This window comes from Hippopotamus amphibius, chromosome 4 (genome assembly GCF_030028045.1).
Source record: "Hippopotamus amphibius kiboko isolate mHipAmp2 chromosome 4, mHipAmp2.hap2, whole genome shotgun sequence".
Taxonomy (NCBI): domain Eukaryota; kingdom Metazoa; phylum Chordata; class Mammalia; order Artiodactyla; family Hippopotamidae; genus Hippopotamus; species Hippopotamus amphibius.
The window spans coordinates 142,437,697-142,462,241 of record NC_080189.1 but is presented as its reverse complement, the minus strand read 5'-3'; the positions used below and the strand labels follow the sequence as shown (position 1 = coordinate 142,462,241).

The 24,545-nt window shown below is 34.1% G+C and overlaps 1 protein-coding gene across 3 annotated transcripts in view; it reads left to right on the top strand.

Moving 5' to 3' along the window:
- Positions 1-24,545, top strand: part of WDHD1 (WD repeat and HMG-box DNA binding protein 1) — a 60,784-nt gene that overhangs the window by 11,011 nt on the left and 25,228 nt on the right. For 2 of the 3 annotated variants that reach the window (XM_057732523.1, XM_057732521.1), the window contains exons 4-15: positions 2,347-2,498; positions 3,181-3,292; positions 3,462-3,512; positions 4,509-4,604; positions 7,522-7,614; positions 8,343-8,449; positions 8,668-8,809; positions 12,138-12,348; positions 15,576-15,763; positions 17,483-17,667; positions 20,402-20,643; positions 23,144-23,281. In XM_057732523.1, the coding sequence (XP_057588506.1) occupies positions 2,347-2,498; positions 3,181-3,292; positions 3,462-3,512; positions 4,509-4,604; positions 7,522-7,614; positions 8,343-8,449; positions 8,668-8,809; positions 12,138-12,348; positions 15,576-15,763; positions 17,483-17,667; positions 20,402-20,643; positions 23,144-23,281 (1,717 nt within the window). The remainder of the gene's footprint in view (positions 1-2,346; positions 2,499-3,180; positions 3,293-3,461; positions 3,513-4,508; positions 4,605-7,521; positions 7,615-8,342; positions 8,450-8,667; positions 8,810-12,137; positions 12,349-15,575; positions 15,764-17,482; positions 17,668-20,401; positions 20,644-23,143; positions 23,282-24,545) is intronic. The other variant, XM_057732522.1, reaches the window with a different exon arrangement.

Here is a 24,545-nt window from a genome sequence, read left to right as displayed (position 1 = left end):
TGGAAGCTCCTTGAACCCCATGCTGTTGGCATTTTTATGGAGGCTTCATCACATGGGCACGATCGATTATTAACTTCTAGTCCCTCTCTCCTTCTTGGTGATAGGGGTGTGGGGCTGAAAGTCTCAAGCTTCTAATCATGACTTGATCTTTCTGGTGATCAGCCCCCATCCTGAAGCTATCTAGGATCCCACCAAGATGACACCTCATTAGAACAAAAGGCACTCCTGTCACCCAGGAAGTTCCTAGGGATTTGGGAGCTTTGTGTCAGGAATCAGCGTCAAAGACCAAATATTGGAACAAAAGGTGCTCCTGGTGCTCTTACCATTTAGGACCATTCAAGGGTTTTAGGAGCTCTGTGTCAGGAACTGAGGGTAGAGACCAATATATATTTTATATTTCACAGTATTATCATTTGGCGGTTACTGGAAGTGTAACTGATGAACTTTTTTGAAGTAAATTGATATGATGTATCACAGTTAAAATGCACACAGTCATATCTGGCTATTTACTCTAAGAAAATACACACATTTATTTGTGTGGACAAGGGTATTAGTAAAACCATTGTCTGTAATAGCAAAAGAAACAATTGAAGTGTTTCTGAATAGAGAATTCATTTTATAAATTTTGGTAGTCATATAATGTAATACTATACAGCCATTAAAAAAAATGGGGGAGTGCTATATATCTTCATTAGAAAAGATGTTTACAATTAATTGAAAAAATGAAAAATAGTTTCATAACAGTCTGTTGCAGTATAGTCTTATGTTTGTTAAAATAAAGGATTTAAGTACACAAATATTTGTAATTTGCATATGTATAGAAGAAAGTTAAAAAGACTTAACCCCAACACGTTAATGGAAATTACTTCACAAGAGTAGGGAAACTCACTGTCTGTTCAGGATAGTTTCATATTGTTATTTTCTTTTTCTACAATAAGTGTGCACCACTTTTGTATATGAAAAAGACTTTAAAGAAGAAAAAAATGAAAATGAGTTTATAGTAGTTTCCTAGGACTATGGTAACAGGTACCTGGGCTTGGGATTTAGATATGTCTTTTAGGGGCCACTATTCAAGCCACTGCAAGTCCCATGTTCAGTGCTAAAATGTTTGGCTTGGGAATGAAGTTTAACATTACTTCAATGAAATAATGTTACCAAATAGCCATGCAAAGTTGACAGTTTTAGGGTGTGTTTCATTTAAAACACAGTTGCTTATAAATGCCTACTTTATGGATTCAGTGGTATAGGAAAGTAAATTAGGTGCTTTATTTGAGAACAAAACAGAAAAAAAATCACCCTCCAAAGTAGTGAAACTGGGATGTATCAACATATTTGTGGGTAGTGATAGTTAATGTTTGCATAGTATTTTATATTGTGTTTAACAAAGGTAAGGAGAGGTACACAGAATTATCTCCGTTTTATTCTTGGGAAAAATCAAAGCTCAGAGGAAGGTCAGATTACATAGTAAGTTCTCACTGGTTGGGGAACTAAGATCCCACATGCCCTGAGGCTCAGCCAAAAAAAAAAAAAGGAGCCATGGATTCTGCATTTAGACTTTACCCTACTCTAAAAAGACATCTAATGATTGTCTTTTGGAAACATAGGGCAGTACTAATAGTGTGTCCATTGTGTTCTTCCCTCATTGAGATTAGCTGTGTTTTCTTGTTCTGAGTCTCATTTTTTATGACATTTGGGAATCCATAAAAACTATTTAAATATTTTTCTTGCCAGAAGTACAAAAAAAATCAGAGGCTAGAAGTTTGGCTGATGAGGGGGGAATTAAATTTTCTAAAGGCAGCAAGTACATTTTTCTTGCTAATAAGCCATTTCAGAAAAGTTGTACATTGAGTGATTATTTCTCTCTCTCTCTTTTTTTTTAAATTAATTAATTTATTTTATTGGCTGTGTTGGGTTTTTTTAGCTGTGCGCAGGCTTTCTTTTAGATGCAGTGAGTGGGGGCTACTCTTTGTTGTGGTGCACGGGCACCTCATTGCCGTGGCTTCTCTTGTTGCGGAGCACGGGCTCTAGGCACATGGGCTTCAGTAGTTGCAGTGTGTGGGCTCAATAGTTGTGGCTCATGGGCTCTAAAGCACAGGCTCAATAGTTGGGGCACATGGGCTTAGTTGCTCCGAGGCATGTGGGATCTTTCTGGAGCAGGGCTCGAACCCGTGTCCCCTGCATTGGCAGGCGGATTCTTAACCACTGCACCACCTAGGAAGCCCCTATTTTTCTCTTGACATGAACTACATTTATAAGTCTTTTTTTTTTTTTTTATGGAATTTTTAGCTATGGAGAGACTCCCAATTAATTATTTTTTTGCCAGTGCTTCTTTTATTTTTCTTTTAGAATGGGAAATTGGTCACTGCAGTATCTAACAATACTGTTCAAGTGCACACGTTTCCTGAAGGAGTTCCAGATGGTATATTGACTCGCTTCACCACAAATGCAAATCATGTGGTCTTTAATGGAGATGGTGCAAAAATTGCTGCTGGATCTAGGTAAGGCTCTTTGATATCAGAAAATGAAATAATATTAGAACAAAATGGCCTCATTCGTTGGATTCAGGGTAACATTTTCAGGACTGTATTCCTTCTGTATTGTTGTTGTTATTTAATTATTATATTCAAGTCTTTTTTCCATAAAGGTTTTTCATGACAAACTTGTGCTTCTTTGTGAACTGAGGTATATTGCTTTGCTGACAGCCTGCTCAGTAAATGCTGGAAAAGATTGGGGAAAGATAATAGTTGGATACAAAATTTAAAAAATTATTTTAGGTAGAACTTAGACTTTACAATCAGGATTTGTTGTTTCTCTTGATGCTTACTTGTCATAGGAGAAAAGTGTAATTGGTGAGTTGCTGAGTTGGAGTAAAAGGCATAGTGCTTTTAAAAATGGTTGTGGCTGTAATTAGGTTAGCAAATAATAGAAGCTTAAGATTTAACTAAGGAAGGAACTTCTTAAAAGTATTTGTATTTTAACTGATGGGAAATCTAGAGTTATGTTTTTAGCATCTTTATAGAGAAAAACTAAAAGGCACATTATTAGATATGGGTGCCAAATTTCACATGTTGCTATAAAGAAATTACGGCATTTAATCTTATTATTTTGAAATATTTGGGTCATAGCTTTTGAGAGCTTTTTGTATTGGCATTTATTGATGTACATTACTCTTGTTCTTAGTGATTTTCTAGTCAAAGTTGTGGATGTGATGGATTGCAGCCAACAGAAAACATTTCGAGGACATGATGCCCCTGTTTTAAGTCTTTCCTTTGACCCTAAAGACATCTTTCTGGTAATCTTTTTTTTTCCATCTTTTTTTGCATTTTTTGTGAATATGTTTAAAACTGTAAGAGAATTAGAAAATTTCACACAATTGATAAAAGCCTCTTTATCAATTGAACCAGTTTCCATATAGTATTGTGGCTGTAACTATAGAGAAATCTATTGTTTTATTCCTGCAGGCATCAGCTAGTTGTGATGGATTTGTCAAGGTGTGGCAAGTTTCAGATCAGGTAAACTCATTAATTTGAATTTAAAACTTTTTGCCTATTTCCATCACATATTGGATGTTACATAATGTATTATTGAATGAAATTAATAATTCTTTTTCTTCATAGTTTCTTTTGAGTAGCGTTAAATACTGGTTTTGTGATCAAATTCCACGATAATCTATGCAGAAGTAAATATGTTGAAGACTAACTGATTTTGTACCCAATCACAAAGGAAATTATGGATTTATATTTCATTGTTAGGTTTTGTAAGTTGGTGAGGGAAATTCAATCATGATATATTTATAAGGTGTTGGGGATATGAAAGTAAGGCATGGCCACACTTGATTTAGAGAGTCACAGTACTTATTCTAACCCCGCCTGATAGTAGTTTAAAGGAGGTAAGAAGAAATGCTTTCTGGGTTGGCAGAGGGAATAGTTAATTCTTCTGGAGGCAATCAGAGAAGACTTGGCACTTCTAGGAATGATGTGGCTGATGAGAAAAGCATCCCCCACAGGTATGCTTCAGCTCATAGCCACAGTTACTTCTCTCATGTTTCAACTGTTTGAAAGGGTTGACTTTGACACCTTAACATCTTATAGTAGATGTCTCAAGTTTATTTTCATAGTTACTTTGTAAGATTTTAATGTATTGGGTTTTTTTTTGTTTGTATACGTTTATTCAATGAGTATATTGTTTACTTATTCTACATAGGAAATACTCTGAGTTAATTATTTAAGACTTGTGCTCTTTATAATTGTGAAAAACTTAAAGTAACTTAGGTAAAACAAATATTATAATTAGGTTAAAGTGAATTAAGTTGCTTTTTTCCAAGCTGTAAATCAGTTTGAAGAAACCACTTATTAAATGTATTCAGTGCTGCATATCTTTTTGGGAGAATTTTCATAAAGGGAAATAAATTTTTTGGCATTTTATTTTTCATTTTTATTTATTTAAAAAGATTATTTTTCAGTCACAAGACCTAAATTTTCTTATTGTTGTTGTTTTTTTTAAATCAGACATGTGTTATTAGTTGGCCACTGCTACAAAAATGCAGTGATGTGATAAATGCAAAATCAATCTGCAGACTTGCTTGGCAACCAAAACATGGGAAGGTGAGTGACTTATTTTGTTTTAATTATATATTCCAGTCCTTGTTATCTTTGAATGTAAGAATAGTTTTTTTAATTGTAACTATTTCATTTAGATTATAACTTTTAGAGCGCCAAGCAAATTAATTCTTATTGAAATGCTTTAAGAAACATTTCAACTTTTTAAAGGTTCTTTTTTGAAGAGTACATTTTGCAGGAATGAATTGATTTTACCTTCTTCTTTACATTCGTGTTTAATGGAACAGCTTTGGAAACAGTTTTGTTATGTTAACTCTTACTACATGTGTTTAACATTTTGGAGGTACTAGCTGATACAGTTGGTAGAAAGATATGAGAGGTTTGAAAGAAGGGAAGGAGAATGCTCATTGTTTGCAAATGAAATGCTTGTATACAAGGAAATCCCAAGAAAATTAACTGGGGGGGAAAGTGTTACTAGTAAGAAAATTCAGTAAGGTAGTTGGAAGCAAAATTAATATACAGAATCAGTAACAGTGCTATTACAAACAACAGCCATTTAGAAAATACGGTGGGAAAATATAATGTTAACTGTGAAATCAAAAAAGATAAAATAACTAGGAATAAACTTACCAAAAAATGTGAAAGAGCTGTATAAACAAAACTTAAACATACTACCAAGAAGAGCGAAGGAAGACTTAAATAGAAAAAAATATCCCACTCTTTTTTTTGTTATTTATGTATTTATTTATTTATTGAGGTATAGTTGATTTGCAATATTATATTAGTTTCAGATGTACAGCGTAGCGATTCAAAATGTTTCTAGATTATATTCCATTAAAGTTATTATAAAATATTGGCTGTATTCCCTGTGCTATACAATATATGATTTTAGCTTATTTATTTTATACATAATAGTTTGTACCTCTTAATCCCCAACCCCTGTTTTGCCCTTCTCCTCTCCCCACTGGTAACCACTAGTTTGTTCTTTATATCTGTGAGTCTGTTTCTATTTTGTTATATTTATTCATTTTATTTACTTATTTTTATTTTTTTAGATTCCACATGTAAATGATAACATACAGTATATCTTTGTCTGTCTGACTGTTCATCCATGTTGTTGCAAATGGCAACATTTAGAAAAACACATAGAAAAATATATCCTATTCTTAGAAATGAATTTTTGATATAAAGATGTCAGTTCTCCCCTAAATTATATATAATCTTGAGAACATTCAATATAAAATATCAGTAAGATGTTTGGGAGGACATGTCTGATTCTAAAGCCATATGGAAAACTAAAGTCTTGGAAAAAAAGTGATAAGGTTTAATTAAGTCAGGTATAACATGGGAATTAAAAGTTTGCCGCTAACTCATGGATAGACAGATATCTATTAAACAGAGAGGGAAATAGATCCAGCATATGTGGGAATTTAGTGTATTATGAAGGTAGAGAAAAGGAGATTATTTACTGGCAAAGGGCATGAATACCAGGAGGTGAGAATTACGCAGAACCATTTTGGAGACTTCCTGTCACATGGTGAATCTCATTATATAGGTATTTGCTGTATTATTTTTTTCAACTTCTCTGTATATGTGAAAATTTTGAGAAAAAATTTATGAACTCAATAATATGAAAAGTAAAAAATAAATATTTTAGCGTCAAAGGATAAATGATAAACTGAGAAAAAGTTTGAAACAATATGACAGAGCTATTTTCCTTAATATTCAAAGAATTCTCATAAATCATTAAGATCCCAATAAAAAGATGAACAAGGACATGAGCAGACAGTGTACAGAAAAAGATACAGTGCTGGCTTTTAACATATGAAAATACATGCAACCTTTCATACTAAAAGAAATACACATTGAAACATGATTGTATATTTTTCGTTTGTCACATGGTCAGAGATCAAAAGTTTGATAGACGCTGTGTGGAAGAGGACATGGCAGTTTTTATTAGAATGAATGACCAATAGTACTAGTTCTAGGCATATAGTCTATAAATTTACACATATGCACTACAGACTATGTGTAATGAAAATGTACCATTGTTTGTAGTAGCAAAAGATTGTAAACATCCTAAATGTTCATTAGTAAAGAACTGGTTAAATAAATTGTGGAATTTATTCCTGGAAGTGGAATACTCTGCAACTGTTAGAATGAGGTATATCTGTGTATCTTCACATGGAATAATCAATCTTTAGACATATCAAAAACATCAAGCTGTACAGCAGTAGGTATAGATAGTAGATAGAATGCTACTGTTTATTAATTGTGTCTCCTTGTGTATATGTACATATGCATTCTTGTGTAGTCTGTGCTTGTGTTGGGAAGTAGGAGTAGGATTTAGGGATTAGAGGGAGACTTTCTTTTTGATGTAAGACCTTTTGTGTAATGTAAACTTTTATGGGTACATTCTGCACTAAAGTGATAGTTGGGAGATCCAGTATGTATTTTTTCTTTGCTTATGAAAACGTTAATTAATCTAATTTAAAAAATTTAAAAACATAGTTTTACTATTCATAAGTAATATAGTTTTCTTTTTTTTTTGATAAGCATGGAAAGAATATGCCATTTTAATTTTTTCTACTAATCTCTTTCTTTAGAAGAATATGTAAGAAGTTTCCTTTTCCTAAGGTATTCAAAGTATGCTGGCTCTATTTCTCTCCTTGCAGCAAGTAAAATGAATTTTTAGATCCAAAGGCTTATATTCCTTAAGAAGTAGTATTAAAAACACTAGTATCTATAAGTGCTCTGTTTTTCAGTGCAAGCAGTACAGTGATCATCACCTGTTCTTTGCTTATCAAAATTTTAAGTAACTTTCTGAGTTTTGTTAGTTGCTGATTAAAATACAAATTTGCCTTTATGTTTTGTAGTCTTAGTTGGATGACTTTTCTGCCTTTTTTCTCTTTAAACTTAATTTAATGTAAACTTTGTTTAAATCATTTATCTTTCCTAATAGTTACTAGCAGTTCCTGTGGAAAAATCTGTTAAGCTATATAGAAGAGAAACTTGGAGTAATCAATTTGATCTTTCAGATAATTTCATCTCTCAGGTAGGTTTTGTAAGTGATACTTTCAGTAGGCTAATGGGAATATTTAATGCATACTTTGCTTTACTACAATTGCAGTTAAATGTTGTTGGAAATGGAGAACAACTCCAGACAGCTGTGCATGTGTCCACTTAGCCAGTAACTGGACAGTAGATAAGTCTTTGCTAGGTCCTATCTGACCTTTCTCCTTTGTGAAATTTGGTAAAAAAAATATTTTAATTTATGAGAAGTGAGATTTAACCCTAGCATAGTATTAGAATAGGTAATTCCCACGTTACCAGTAATTAACGTTTATTGTTAAGTGAATTTCATTGAGACTTGTGATAATAGACACTGGAATTTTAGAGCAGGAAAGGCTGTTAGTCTGTGTTTCCCCCCACTGCAGTGGCTTAGTATGATTCACATCACTTCCTAGTTCTCTTCATCTTGGTGGTGACTGCTAAGAGGATAACTTGTCTCTCTTTCCAGGATAAAAACATTTTTTAGATTTTGCTTTTAAAATTGTGCTAGTATAATTTTATCATGATAAAGTAATAGCTGCTATTACTTTGGTTGTTAAATGTTATTAAAAAAGAAAGTTAAAAAATAAGCATACTTTGTCTTGGCGTTTGTGTATCAGACTTAATTAGAAATTACATACAGTAAGGGTTAGAAAAATTTGAATTTGGTAATAAAATGAGTTTTTAGTTTTAAATTATATGAAATTGTTACTAATTGTTTTTCTTTACTAGACCTTGAATATAGTAACCTGGTCTCCTTGTGGACAATATTTAGCGGCAGGGAGTATTAATGGTTTAATTATAGTTTGGAATGTGGAAACCAAAGATTGCGTGGAAAGGTATGATTCAGTAAATCTTTTGTCTCTTTTTTGCTTATTTCTACTAGATTTTTATTTGTTTTATTATTAAACGTTTCAAATTTGCAATCATTAGATTGTTAAAATGCAAACATACAACTATGTTTATCAAAACTTTTTCTAAATAAAATTTACCTAAAGAAATGTATAGCTTATATTTTTCTTGACAATGTTTTAAGAATTCACTTTTTAATTTTTAGGATGAAACATGAGAAAGGTTATGCAATTTGTGGCCTGTCATGGCATCCTACTTGTGGTCAAATAGCTTATACTGATGCAGAAGGAAATCTAGGTCTCCTGGAGAATGTTTGTGACCCCAACAGAAAGATGTCAAGCAGTAAGGTAATAAATAATAGGGTAGAACAGTTTCTTTGAAGTCTTTCTGTGGTCTTAGGAATTTGGGAAACACCACAAACTATATTACTTTCTTTGAAAATTATAATTTATGTTATTAGAGGCTACTCTTCATTGCAGTGTGCAGACTTCTCATTGCGGTGGCTTCTCTTGTTGCGGCGCATGGGCTCTAGGGTTTCAGTAGTTGTGGCACTTGGACTCAGTAGTTGTGGCTTGCAGGCTCTAGAGTGCAGGCTCAGTAGTTGTGGCACACGGGCTTAATTGCTGCTTGGCATGTGGGATCTTCATGGACCATGGCTGGAACACGTGTCCCCTGCATTGGCAGGTGGATTCTTAACCACTGCACCACCAGTGAAGTCCTGCACATTTTTTATTTGGGTTTTTTGTTTTTTTGAGTTGAGTTCTATGAGCTGTTTATGTATTTTGCATACTGACCCCTTATCGGTCATATCATTTGCAGATATTTTCTCCTATTCAGTAAGTTGTCTTTTCGTTTTGTCGAAGGTTTCCTTTGCTGTGTAAAAGCCTTTTGATTTAATTAGGTCTCATTTGTTTATTTTTGCTTTTATTTCCTTTGCTTTAGGAGACAGAGCTAAAAAAATATTGCTAGGACTATGTCAAAGAATGTTCTGCTTACGTTTTCCTCTAGGAGTTTTATGGTTTCTTATTTTAACATTTAGATCTTTTATCCATTTTTACTTTATTTTTGTGTATGGCATTAGAGAATGTTCTAATTTCTTTCTTATACATGTAGCTGTCCAGTTTTCCTAGCACAACTTATTGAAGAGACTGTATTTTCTCCCTTATATATTTTTTGCCTCCTTTATCATAGATTAACTGACCATAAGTACATGGGTTTATTTCTAGGCTTCCTATCCTGTTCCATTGATCTGTGTGTCTGTTTTTGTGCTAATATCATACTGTTTTCTTTACTGTAGCTTTGTGGTATAGTCTGAAGTCAGGAAGCATTATTTCAGAGAGGAGATTCTTAACTCCAGGAAAAACAAAAAAGTTGTGAAAGAAAGGAGAAGTGATAATTATGCACTGCATCTCTAAAATGAGGATAGGAATAATGCCTGCCACGTGGGGTTACTGTGAGGATTAAGTGAATTATGTATAAAGAGTTAGAACAGGCTCTAGTGCAACACTTTATAAATGTTGCTATTATAATTTTTATTCAGTTGTGAATAGTGTTTACATGGTCATAATAAATCTAAATACTGTAAATTGATCCAAGCAAAATGAGAATATATCTATATTGGGTGGACAGGGGTAGGAGAATGGTGTATATGCGTACAAGGGGAGTAGTGGTGGTTGAAAAATGGCACCGAATCCTCATCTTTCTTAACAGAGAGAAGTTAATAACATCTATTAAATTGATAATTAAAACTGAAAAATCAAAAAATTGCACTAGTGTATTATTTACAAGTGCGGAGGAAAGTATCAAAAGAAACAAGAGAGCAGAGAAGTAAATTGAGGGTGTGCGGAGGATTGCTTTCATTTTTATATTAAACCTTGTAACACTGACTAATTTATGTGCATGTCTAACATGGATAAAAAAGAAGAATAAATTGAGAAATAATTTTTAGTTGAATAACAATGTCCTATTCTATAGCACAGGGAACTATATTCAGTAATCCGTGGTAAACCATAATGGCAAAGAATATGAAAAAGAATACGTATATGTATAACTGAATCAGTGGAAATTAACACAACCCTGTAAATCAACTATACTTCATTAAAAATTTTTTTAAGGTTTATTTATTGCTCTTCGCAGGCTTTCTCTAGTTGTGGCAAGCAGGCTTTCTCTAGTTATGGCGAGTGGGGGCTACTTTTCATTGCAGTGTGCGGGCTTCTTATTGTGGTGGCTGCTCTTGTTGCGGAGCACCGGCAGTAGTTGTGCACAACCTCAGTAGTTGTGGCACAAGGGCTTAGTTGCTCTGTGGCATATGGGATCTTCCCAGACCAGGGATTAAACCTGTGTGCCCTGCATTGGCGAGCAGATTCTTAACCACCGCATCACCAGGGAAGTCCCATCAATAAAATTCTTAAAAATTAAAAAAAAAAAAAAAGTTTTTTTTTTTTAATTCACCAGTCACCTCTTATAAAACCTTAACCCTTCTATCCAGGTTTGCCCACTGTCTCCTTTTTGCTTGTATTCTTCACAGTACATGTTTCTGCTATAACAGCTTTAACATTTTAAGGCCCTCATCATAAGGATAAGGTTAAAACCCTCATTTTTGATAAGAAAATCCAAAAACAGTTTTTTCCAGCTTGAATACATAAACTTTTAGGACTATTGACAAAATAGTTAAATATCTTTGTATAGCATTTATCAATAGTTATTAATTTAGTTATTAAATCATATGTTTAAGCATATGAATTTAGAAATATTTTTTCTGTTGCTTATTTCTTTAAATGTCAACTTTCCAGAACACAGTTATATGCACTTCTATCTGAAAGATTTGTGGTATAGTCACTTTTGAATCCATTAATGGTGTTCTCATTAGATGTTTATATTTAACTAAAGTTTTCATTAACTTAACATTGTACAGTTTTTATTTATTCTGTAGGAATAATTGTGATCTTTACAGTGTATCTGCTTACTATTCACTTTTTAAGGTGATCTCAAAAATTGTTTACAGTGACATTCAGTACTTGCATTTATCTGCCACTTTTGTTTTTCTATTGGTTCTATTTGTTTACTTCTATAAATATCAAAATATATCCCCCAAACTGAGCTTTAACTGAGATCATTTAAAGTAAACATCTTACCTAAGCAGTATCTTGTTCAAAATAAAAGTAAATGAAAGAATATCTTATCATGAGAGACTTTGTAAGTACTTATTGGTGACTTCTTTTCTGGAGAATGGTTGTGAGGAATAAAATCTTGCTTTATTTTTGGATATACACATGTATTTCTTTACGTGTCTGTCTTATACGTCCACCTTATCCATAGACTATAACACACTTAAAGTAAGGACTAGGTCTTATATAAATATAAATACAATCCTCATAAATATATTTGCTAATTATTTGTATCAAGGCATTTGCTTACTTGATAGAGTTTATAGGTGCATATTAAAAGATTGCCTTTTGGGGACTTCCTGGGTGGCGCAGTGGTTAAGAATCCGACTGCTAATGCAGGGGACATGGGTTCGATCCCTGGTCCAGGAAGATCCCACATGCCGCAGAGCAACTAACGCATGCACCAAAAAAAAAAAAAAAGAAAGAAAAATAAAAGATTGCCTTTTGAGTTATTGTGTTTATCTAAATAGTTCACTAATACTTTGTAATTTGTGTTAATTTGTTCAAGGTATCTAACAGAGCAGAAAAGGATTATAATGATCTTTTTGATGGAGATGATACAAATAATGCTGGTGATTTTCTAAATGACAATGCAGTTGAAACCCGCTCTTTTTCAAAAGGAATTACAAATGATGAGGAAGATGATGATGACCTCATGTTGGCTTCAGGTCGTCCTAGACAGCGAAGTCACATCCTAGAAGATGATGAAAACTCAGCTGGTATGAATTGATTTTGTGAATGTGACGATTCATCCTACTGATCAATATTTTTAATTTTTTATTAAAACAATTAAAGTCAGTATGGGATTGGTAGAATGTAGCTATAGCATTAAATGCATATGTTGAGAAAGGTTTTAAAACAATGATCTAAGCTGCTTTAGCAAACTAGAAAAAGAAGAGGAAGTTAAATCCCAAGCAAGCAAAAGGAAGGACATAATAAAGAGCAGAATTCAGTGAAATTGACAACCAAAAGCTATAGAGAAGGTCAGTAAAACCAAAAGCTATAGAGAAGGTCAGTAAAACCAAAAGCTAATTCTTTGAAGCAGTCAATAAAATTAATAAATCTCCATCCTGATTGATCAAGAAAGAAAAGACACAAATGACTGATATAAGGAATGAAAGGGGTGTCATCACTGTGTATCCCATAGACCTTCACTATCCAATATGGTAGCCACTAGCCACTTGTGGCTGTTGAGCACTTAAAATGTGGCTAGTTCGAATTGAGATGTGTTTTAAGTATGAAATGCAACCAGATTTTGAAGACAGTACAAAAAAGAGAATGTAAAATATCTTGGTCATTTTTTACATTGAGTACATGTTGAAATTATATTTTAAATGCAGTATATTATTAAAATTAATTGCACCTGTTTCTTTTACTGTTTAAAATATGGCTGCTAGAAAATTTTAAATTACATATATAACTCACATATTTCTATAAGATAGCACAATAACAAAAGATAGTAACAAAGATAGTTAATAACAAAAGTTTAATAGGTGAATATTATGAACAAGTTTGTGCGCATAAATTCAACAACTTAGATAAAATGGACAAATTCTTTGAAAGACACAAACTACCAAGCTAACTCAAGAAATAGGTAACCTGGGCACAACTAAAAAGACCCTGCATGCCACAACGAAAAAGACCCTGCATGCTACAACTAAAGACCCTGCACATGGCAACAAAGATTCCATGTGCCGCAACTAAGACCAAGTGCAGCCAAATAAATAAATATTAAAAAGTTTAAAAAAAAAATAAATAGGTAACCTCAGTAGTTCAGTATCTGTTACAGATATTGAGATTGTAATTGAGAACCTTTAAATAAAGTGACTATTACAACAACTTATATGCTAAAATTAACACATTTGAATATTACAAATAAAATGCCAAAGTACAGTGGTAAATTGTGCTGTGTTTAAAACATACAGGGTTGGGACTTCCGTGGTGGTGTAGTGGTTAAGAATCTGCCTGCCAATGCAGGGGACGCAGGTTCCAGCCCTGGTCTGGGAAGATTCCACATGCTGCGGAGCAGCTAAGCCTGTGTGCTACAACTACTAAGCCCATGTGCCACAACTAGTGAAGCCCGTGCGCCTAGAGCCCATGCTCTACAACAAAAAGAAGCCACTGCAATGAGAAGCCCGTGCACCACAACCAAGAGTAGCTCCCGCTCGTCACAACTAGAGAAAGCCTGTGCAGCAATGAAGACGCAACACAGCTTTTATTAAGAAAAAAAATATATAGGGTTTATAGGATAGCACTCCTCAAATGTTTGGTCTCAGGAGCTCATTACATTCTTAAAATTTTTTAAGGACCCCAAAGAAAATTATTCGTGGAGTTATATTTGCTATTTACTATGTTAGAAATTAAAACTGAGAAATTTTAAAAATGTTTATTCACTTTCAAGTAACATTAATAAACTCATATGTAAACATAAATAACATTTTTTATGAAAATAAAAGCTTTAGTTGGAAAAGTGATATTATTTTACCCTTTCGCAAATCTTAGCGTAGAAGACAGCTGGATTCTTTCATGTGCTTCAGGATTCAGTCTACTGCCATATATTGTTTTTGTTTGAAGTATGTGAAGAAAATTTAGCCACACATAGTATGTAGTTTGAAAAGGGAGAAGTATTTTAATAGCCTTTTGAAAGAATTGCGGATGTTCTTCTTTGAAGCTGCACCAAAACACAGCAAATGATAGTTTCTTAAAGATTACTTGCAGTGTGGAATCTGAAAACATCTTGGTGAACTTTTCAACTCTATTACATTAAAATCCATTGGTCTAACTTATGCTTTGAATGGATCTTTTACCATGTTTGATATTTTTTTAGGAGTCTTTTTTTTTTTAATTAATTTTTTGGTTTTGCTGAGTCTTAGTTGTGGCACGTGGGCTCCTTAGTTGTGATATGTGAACTCTTCATTGCGGCATGCATGTGGGATCTAGTTCCCTAACCAGGAATCGAACCTGGGCCCCCTGCATTTGGAGCATGGAGTCTTATCCACTGCACCACCAGGGAAGTCCCACCATGTTTGATTTTGTCACATTTGCATTGGTAATTTGGAAAATACTGGTTTACTGAGCTTTGCAGACCTTCCTAATATTGATACGTTATCCAGAATAATATTTGTTAGTATCAGCACCAATCTCATCCGAAGTTTTTAAATATTATAAAGCAGTCAAGCTCATGGTGGCAGATACAAGTTTTTCACTGTTCTGATTTTCATTTGAAAGCTCAAATTTTATCACTGACCACAAGTTCTGTCAGTTATTTTTCTTAAATGAGCAGCTAACTTCATTTTTAAGAAAATGTTTGCCGCGTATCTGAGTTGGTATAACCATAGTTTATCTGGTGTTCTTTCAAGTAAAAATGGTGTTGCATGAAAAAATTAGCTATTTCAGCTTACAAATCAGTTGCACAAATGCTTTTTTTTTTTTTTTTTTGAGACAATCATTACGAATTTTTTTTTTTTTTTTTTTAATTTTTTGGCTGTGCCGAGCAGCATATGGGGTTTACTTCCCCGACCAGGGATCAAACCTGCTCTCCCTGCATTGGAAGCATGAAGTCTTAACCACTGGACCTCCAGGGAAGTCCCCCATCACAATTCTTTATGCACACTTCCCATTTTAACACAGAACATTTTTTGAAAATCTATGCGAAGATCAAGATTTAATAAAATTAATATTTTTACTGTTTTTACTGCAGTTGGTTGCCAGTACATTGAATACTAATACAGATTGGTGCCACTGCTTTGATTCATGCTAAGGTACCAATAGTTTTACCCTCCATTGCTTTTGAATTATCACTGCAGGTGTTAACACAGTGAAAGAGGCAAACAGCATGTTAGTATTAATAAATATGAATGGACAAGGTTATTAGATTTCATAATGCTTTTCTTTTTCAAGGCCATTGGTATTTATGATTCTCTAATTATAATTCTTTGTTTTCTAGATGTTACAGTGCTGAAAACTGGTTCTAGTTTTCTCAAAGAAGAGGAGGCAGATGATCAGGCAGGCAGCATTCACAATCTACCAGTTGCAACATCCCAAAGGCCATTTTATGATGGTCCTATGCCAACTCCCCGGCAAAAGCCATTCCAGTCAGGTTCTACACCCTTGCATCTCACTCACCGATTCATGGTAAGCCTTGCATCTACATGTAACTTTAAAACAGTTTTATCTCACTTTTAAGCATTTTATTTCATTGTAGTTAATTTTGTTTGGTAAAAAATATTTTTAAAAAACCTTGGTTAACTGGCCTGGAGCACTTTGGTTGATTATAATTTTGTGGTTGGTTTATTTTATGGTTAACTCACAGTTTTGATCTTATTTCAACCTTATTATTGAATATTGTGTTGAATAAAATTCTGCTTTGCAAAATGTCATATAATGAACTTAATAAATGTGACTGTATATCTTGCAATACTTCTTGGCTATACTTTCAAACTTTATTTCTCATAATAGTTTTTATATAGGAGACTGTACTGATTTCAGAACACTAGTTAGAAGATGTTTTTTAGAAAGCAGCTCCTAACATAGTATACTGTTAGAAGGTGATAAGTACTATGAAAAAAAACTCTTCCTTTTCCCCAAAGCACCGGAATATATGCTCCACAAGCATAGAGATTTTTCTGTTTTGTGTACCGAGAGCACTTAGAACAAGGTATGGCACAGTAGGCATTCAATATATATTTATGAATGAATGACTATATTAACTTCGTCTTAAGTTTGAGAGCTAAAAAAGTTTAATATTTTTATTTGTTGATTATTTGAGGTTTTCCACTGAGGACTTTGACAGTTGTCCTTTTTAAATGGTATGATCCTGGCATAAATTTGTAGATAAATATTAAGATGATATTTTATTTAAAAAAAAAATTTTAGGGACTTCCTAGGTGGTGCAGTGGTAAGAATCCACCTGCCAATGCAGGGAACATGGGTTTGATCCCTGCTCCAGGAAGATCCAACATGCTGCAGAGCAGCTAAGCCTGTGCGCTACAACTATTGAGCCTGTGCTCTAGGGCCTGTGAACTACAACTCTTGAGCCTATGTACCACAGCTACTGAAGCCTGTGCGCCTAGAGTCTGTGCTCTGCAACAAGAGAAGCCACTGCAATGAGGAGCCTGCACACCACAATGAAGAGTAGCCCCCACTCGCCACAACTAGAGAAAACCCATGTGCAGCAACAAAGACCCAACGCAGCCAATAAATAAATAAATAAATTTATAAAAGACAAACTTCATATTGCCATCAGTAATCCTCAAGTAATAGAGCTTAATTTTTCTAATATTGTCAAGTACTTTATAGTTGTATTTGTAGCAAAGGAAAGGAAATAGTAGGGTCTGCCCTACCTAGTTTGAGCCTGTAGTGTACATGAGTGGAAGACAAGTTTTCCAAATGATATCAATTTATGTTACCTTAAAATGTGTATATTTATGCCATAACTATAAACCAGTTAGTTGGACGAAAAAATATGCAGTCATTTATATCCATATTTGTAAGTAAGTAAACTTTTGAAATATTTCTTTTGAGGAATTTAATGGTTTGGTTGTTCAAAGGCCAATTGTAAAGTATTTTTTTATGACAGTAATGTAATTTTTAAGAAAATTAAGTAAAATACTCCATTTGCTAATAAATAAGTATATATATGTACCTTCTTCTCATGAGGAAAAGAAAAGTTAGTAATTGTTGCTCTGGTGTTACTGTTACCTGAAACTATTTAGAAGTAGGTAAACTGTGGTTGCTCCCGTAACATAATCCCTGATACAGACTACATTATTTGCTAATTTGTACTGTTTTAGCCTGCTGATTCTAAGAACTTTAATCTTTCTCAGACTTGTATTTAACCTTACATGTTTGTAGGTGTGGAACTCTATTGGAATTATTCGCTGCTATAATGATGAGCAAGACAATGCCATAGATGTGGAATTCCATGATACCTCCATACACCATGCAACACACTTATCAAACACTTTGAATTATACAGTAGCAGATCTTTCCCATGAAGCTATTTTGTTGGCATGTGAAAGCACTGATGAACTAGCAAGGTAAATTCAAGATTATTAGGAAGAATTTGTTACTGTTGAACTGTTAGACTAAAATGTTGAAATTCAATACAAAAGGTTTGTAAGATAAAAACCAAAATTATGTCTTTTGTAGTATGGAATTTCGGAAAGAAGAATTTAGTACAAATAGCAGCAGACCCATAATACCTCAGAACATATGTCTGTTTTTGCCTAATTGTCCCCTTCTTACATAAGAGTAATATACTTAATTGTAAACAAGCAAACTTAAGTAGTACAGAATTTTTAGAGAATGAAAATTGCCCCCAGAATTCTACTCTCAAATATAACTACTGTTAACAATTAACAGTTAATCTAATCCCAGCCTTGGACAACTACTGATCTGGGTTTTGTCACTATAGGTTAGATTTGAAACTTCTCTATAAAAAAGAAAAAAAGGAAAAACACACTGAAAAATGTTATTTATTACTATTTGTCATTTTGACTTTTTAACTTAAAAAACTAGATTTCTTAGATATATTGGTTGGTTAGTAGATAGGTAGGTAGGTAGGTAGATATGGAGACGAGAATTATGATGGAAAAGTAATGAATGCAGAATCTGTATTTTTTTAAAGAAGAAAAGAATATTTTCTTCAGTTTTGTTATTTCAGCCAGCTTGCCCTGTTAATTTTTTCAGCTGATCATAGTGCTTATACACTTGATCATAGATTTTACTAACTCCCAGGTGTTGTGAAATTAAAATCCTTCTGACTGGATACATTATCTCCTTGCTTCTCAAAACCAGGGGCATGGGTCATGTGGGAGTGTATTGAAAACACAGAATCACAGACCCAGTCCCAAACCTCCTGAGTCAGAAAATGCATTTTAACAAGATCCTCAGGTGATAGAGTATGCATTAAAGCCTAAGAAACACCAGATTGGGTTATTTTAATATTTTAATTGGCTTCCTAATTTACATATTGTAAAATCAACTCAATACTTTATTGAATTAAATCAGTTTACTAAAATAAATCACTGTTGACTCAGTGTCTCTAACTCAGAATATCTTACATAATTAGAACATTTATTTCCATGTGCAGTTTTTTTTAATTGAAGTATAGTTGTTTTACAATGTTATATTAGTTTCTGCTGTATAGCAAAGTGATTCAGTTATACATATGTATACATTACTTTTTATATTCTTTTCCATTATGGTTTATCACAGTATATTGAATATAGTTCCCTGTGCTATACAGTTGGATCTCATTGTTTATCCAATTCTATATATAATAGTTTGCATCTACTGACCCCAGACTCCCAGTCCATCTCCCCCATCCCCCTTCCCTGTTGGCTCCATGTGCAATTTTGATTTCAGATCGTTAAGGTTGTTACGATTTCCTAATTGATGATTAATCTCTATGTTTTCTTAGATACATTATTTCACAGTCATATACAATGTTATCCTATTTTATTTTTAATTTTTTTATCTTTTTATTGGAATATAATTGCTTTACACTGTTGCGCCAGTTTTTGCTGTACAACAAAGTGAATCAGCTGTGTTTATACATATATCCCTATATCCCCTAATTTTTTTTTATATTTTGTGGAAGTATAGTAAATTTACAGTGTTGTGTTAATTTCTGCTGTACAGCAAAGTGATTCAATTATACGTATACATATTCTTTTTCATATTCTTTTCAATTATGGTTTATCACTGGATATTGAATATAGTTCCCTCTGCTATATAGTAGGACCTTGTTGTTTATCCATTCTGTATAGCTATATATACTAGTTTGTATCTGCTAATCCCAAACTGCCAATCCTTGTCTCCCCCAACCGCTTCCCCTTGGCAACCACAAGTCTGTTCTCTGTGTCTGTGAGTCTGTTTCTGTTCATAGCTATGTTTTGTGTCATATTTTAGATTCCACATGTAAGTGATATCATACGGTATTTCTCTTTCTGAGTTACTTCCTTTAATATGATAATCTCTAGGTCCATCTCCACACCACCACCACCACCATCATCACCCCTACCCCACCCCTGGCCCATGCTGGAAGTTTGCAGGATCTTAGTTCCCTGACCAGGGACTGAACCCATATCCTTGGCGGTGAAAGTGTGGGATCCTCATTACTGGGCTGCCAGGGAATTCCTATCCCCTTTATTGTAAATTTGAATTTAAAATTACTGTTCAAGAAGTCAGTACTGCTTCTGATTCTAAATACTATAGTATCTAGGTCTGAATCTTAAGTTTCGTAGTAACTTACATGTATGTGTATATGCAAAGAAAAAAGACTGGAAACAAATCAGATTATTAGCAGTGGTTGGTAATCTTGCTGGTGGGATTATGTATGATTTTTTTCTTTTTCTCTTTGTTCTCCTGTATTAATTTTTTTTTCTTTCTTTTTTTTTTTTTTGCAGTGAAAGGACTTTTGCCTAACATTTTGATGCTTCCTTCCTTTTTAAAAATTTAGTTTTGATTTTTGTGTGTAATTGCAGCCTAGGATCACACTTTGCTGATCTTATCGTGCTTTTTTTCATTTAACATTATATTGTCAGCATTTTCCTGTATCTTTAAATATTCTTCAATAACATGACTGTTAATGGTTTTAACATAGTCCATTTTAAGGATATTTCATAATTACTTTCTTAAAGACATTTTTGTATTATTTGTGTATAATAGAAAAATAAACTGATTGTTGTTAGGTATAATAATTAGTTATGTGTTTATATATGTATAATATCAAATATGAAAGGTTGTGTCTGTCATTTTAATTTTTAGCAAGCTTCACTGTCTGCACTTTAGTTCTTGGGATTCGAGCAAAGAGTGGATAGTAGACGTGCCTCAGAATGAAGATGTTGAAGCCATATGTCTTGGTCAGGGATGGGCTGCTGCTGCCACTAGTACCTTGCTCCTTCGCTTATTTACCATTGGAGGTGTTCAGAAAGAGGTCTTCAGTCTCCCTGGGCCTGTCGTGTCGATGGCAGGACATGGAGAACAGCTCATCATTGTTTATCACAGAGGTAGATTTTTTCTAATATTTTATAATTTTACCATTACCTCAAGTAAAATGGAAATTATGTAAGTTTTTTTTCTCTCTCTTTTTTTGTTTTGGATTATATCTCTTGTGGCATTTATTTTAGTATTTGAATCAGTATAATTTTTGTACAGAATTTTGTTGTATTCACTAATAGCAATGAAAATGAAAACATTTTATGTATAGCAAAACTGTACTATAGAGAGAATTCTAAGGTAGAGTTTGGTTAATTGCTTCTATGTCTATATCTTATAAGAATTATCAGAGTTTAAATGCCTCAAAAAATAAACTAACTCCTTGTGTGAAGGACCAAAGCATCTTTGAATGTGACTTAAAAAGTTGCTGCCTCCTTTTCCTCACTTCATATTCTATCTTTGGTCCCCATCACTGTGCTAAGGCTGGTTTTATCAAGGTTACCAATGATCTTTTTATGTTTATTTATGTAAATAATTCCACCAGAAGCACTTTCTTCTTTTGCCTTCCGTGACGTCACTCTCCCAGTTTTTTCCTTACTGATGACTCTTTCATCTCCTTTGCTTACCCCTCTTCCTATGCCCATCTCTTAGCTGCAGTGCTCCAGGGCGCCGTCACAGCCCCCTTCTCTTGCTCCCTAGGTCAGGAGCTATCAATCTTTCGACTGCTTAGCCCTAGTGAGAAATACATTCTATGTTGCTGTTCTATACATACCTGCATCTGTAGCTAGAATGAAAGTCTCATGGACAGTATTCACTCTTTGATTTCATTTTTCTTTAAATTCTGATTGTAACTCTGGATTGATTTCATGACTCACAGGTCAAAAAAAAATGCAGTTTGAGAAACTACTTTGGGATATCTTGTTAACATCCATGGCTTTAATACATCTATGTGTTCATGACTTCTAAATTAATATCAGCAGCCCTACTCCCTTCTTGTGTCTCCAGACTTGAAATCCAATTGCCGACTTGAAATCTCTATGTAGAGTTTTGATATGCATCTCAAACTTCACTTGGTCACAGTAAAGCCTCTGGGCTTTCTTTTTCCCTCCAAACTTGCTCCTTAGTTTTTCCATTTCAGTCAATGGCATACTATCAGTCTAGCTACGCAAGCCAGAAATGTAAGAGTTGTCCTTGATTCTTCTCTTTCCCTCACCCCCCACATTACCTCTGTCAGCAAGGTGGTATCATGTCAGTTCACATAACACATTGCAAATCGCTATTTTTACGTCCACTAAAACCGCAGTCCAACCCAGACGTCATCTCTTGGACTGTTGTAATAACCTCCTAACTAGCTTTTCAGCTTCAATTCTTGCCTCCCACAATCCATTCTCCACATGGCAGCCTAGGTGATTCTTCAAAAACATAAATCCAGTCACTTCCGTCTTGCTCTCATATTCCTCTGATGACTTCCTATTGCTTTAGAATAAAAATCAAAATTATCAGAGGTGGCAAGGTCCTACATGATCTGACCTTTGCCTGCCTCTTCAGCCTCATCTCTTACCACTTTTTCTCTTGTTACTGATTCTGGCCTTGCTGGCTTCTTTGTGTTCTTCAAACTCACCGAGCTTGTTCCCACCCTAGACCCTTTTCATTAGCTTTTCCCTGTCTACTGTAGTGCTCCTCCCCTATCATGTGGATGGATGGTTGGCTGCAATTTGCAACTCATATCTCAGTTTAAATTTCACTTTCCCAAAAGGCCACCTTTGTCTGTCCAATCTAAAGTAGCCACTCAGTCTGACACTCTGTATCACATTAGTATTTTAATCTTCGATAATGACAATTTAGTATTTTCTTTCTTTTTAAATTAGTTTTACCTCTCCTACCTGAATATGAATTTCATGAGAACACTGACTTTGTCTTGTTTACCATTGTAGTCTTAGTACCTGGTACAAAGTAAGCTCTCTGTAAATACTTCTTGAGTGAATGAATCATGACTTATAAATACTTTATATAAATAGTTCATGTAACATACTATCCTGCTTCTAATCCCTGAATGGTGTCTCGGGTAAGTAGATTATCTATAAAAAGTACTGCTAATTAGTCTAGGAAAAATAAATTTGATTCACAGAAGATAATTGACTGCATTATAGCTAAATAACCTTTTTTTTAATAAATTTATTTATTTAATTGGCTGTGTTGGGTCTTTTTTTTTTTTTTTTGCTGTACACGGGCTTTCTTTTTAGTTGCGGTGAGTGGGAGCTACTCTTTGTTGAGGTGCACGGGCTCCTCATTGCTGTGGCTTCTCTTGATGCAGAGCACGGGCTCTAGGCACGTGGGCTTCAGTAGTTGCAGCACATGGGCTCAATAGTTGTGGCTCACAGGCTCTAAAGCGCAGGCTCAATAGTTGTGGCGCACAGGCTTAGTTTCTCCGCAGCATGTGGGATCTTCCTGGAGCAGGGATCGAACCCATGTCCCCTGCACTGGCAGGCAGATTCTCAACCACTGCAATCACCTAGGAAGCCCCACTAAATAACCTTTGATACCTGATTTATATTTGCATTTTCTCATTAGGTACAGGATTTGATGGGGATCAGTGCCTTGGAGTTCAACTGCTAGAGCTGGGGAACAAGAAAAAACAAATTTTACGTGGTGATCCTCTTCCTCTTACAAGGAAATCGTACCTTGTATGGGTTGGATTTTCAGCTGAAGGCAAGATAAATTCATTTATATTACAGACATTTTTCAAGGAGAAAATTGTTTCATTATTTTATTCCTTATTAATTTGTTTAAAGATAAATTGTCTATATTTTATGTTTAAATTTCTTTATTTTAATATATTGGAAGAACTGGAAACTGGAATTTCCAAGCAGGGTAACCACTGTTTTATGTATAAGATCTCTTCTTCATCAGAATTCTGATTAGAAAACTTACAAAGAGGGGAATAAATTTTTCTGAAAATCTATTAGCTAGCAAAGAGAAGACACAAATCAGTGTTCAAGTTTTGTCTTTTTTAGTAGATTCTACATGAAAATCAGGAATTTTCTACTGCGGTACTGTCCAGTGCAGTAACCACTAGCCACATGTGGCTATAGAGCACTTGAAAAGTGGCTAATCTGAGTTGAGATGTGCTATAACTATAAAATACTCTCCAAATTTTGAAGGCTTAGTATGGAAAAAAAGTATGTAAAAAATTTCACTAGTTCTTTTACATTGATTACATGTTAAAATAATATTTTTGGATATATTGGATTTAATAACATTAAAATTAGCTGCACTTTTTTCCCCCTTTTCTCATGTGGCACTAGGAAATTTAAAATTACATTTGTGGCTCACATGATATTTCTATTGAACAGTGTGCTGTTGTAGACTCACTTAATAGTGGGTTATGACAGATCATTTGAAGGACACTGAGGAATACTTTATTTTAAGGCACCTATTAACCCTGTCTTCTGGCTTAAATATTTCTATTATCGGAGGTTCATGCTCTTTAATTACATCATTGGAAGCTCCAGTTTGTCTTTAGAAAACCAACCATTTCTGGACATGTTTTCTATTGGGATATTATTAGTCCCTTATGCTTTAATAATGTAATTATTAAAGAATTAATAACTTCCATTCATATAGCTTTATTTTTTCCTCCCAATTACCAGTCAGATGTAGACCCTGAGGAAACTGCTGTTTGCGAGTAAGAGGGGTATGAAGTCATAGATAAAAAAGGATAATTAGGAAATTTGCCACGTACTTCCTGAAAGGGGAGCAGAGTAGGTGGAAAACAGGGATGCTTACTTGTTTCCTAGGTGAGGCTAGGAACAGAACAGTGGGAAACTATTGGAGACAGAACAGTGACAAGGCCAGGAGAGAGGAGGAGGAAGAGTACTAAAGACAAATTTCTCTACATCATCACCTTGTATCAGGTTCTGCTCATTTTCCCAAGTTTTTCTTGACCAAGGAAACTTCAGATTCAAGTTTAACT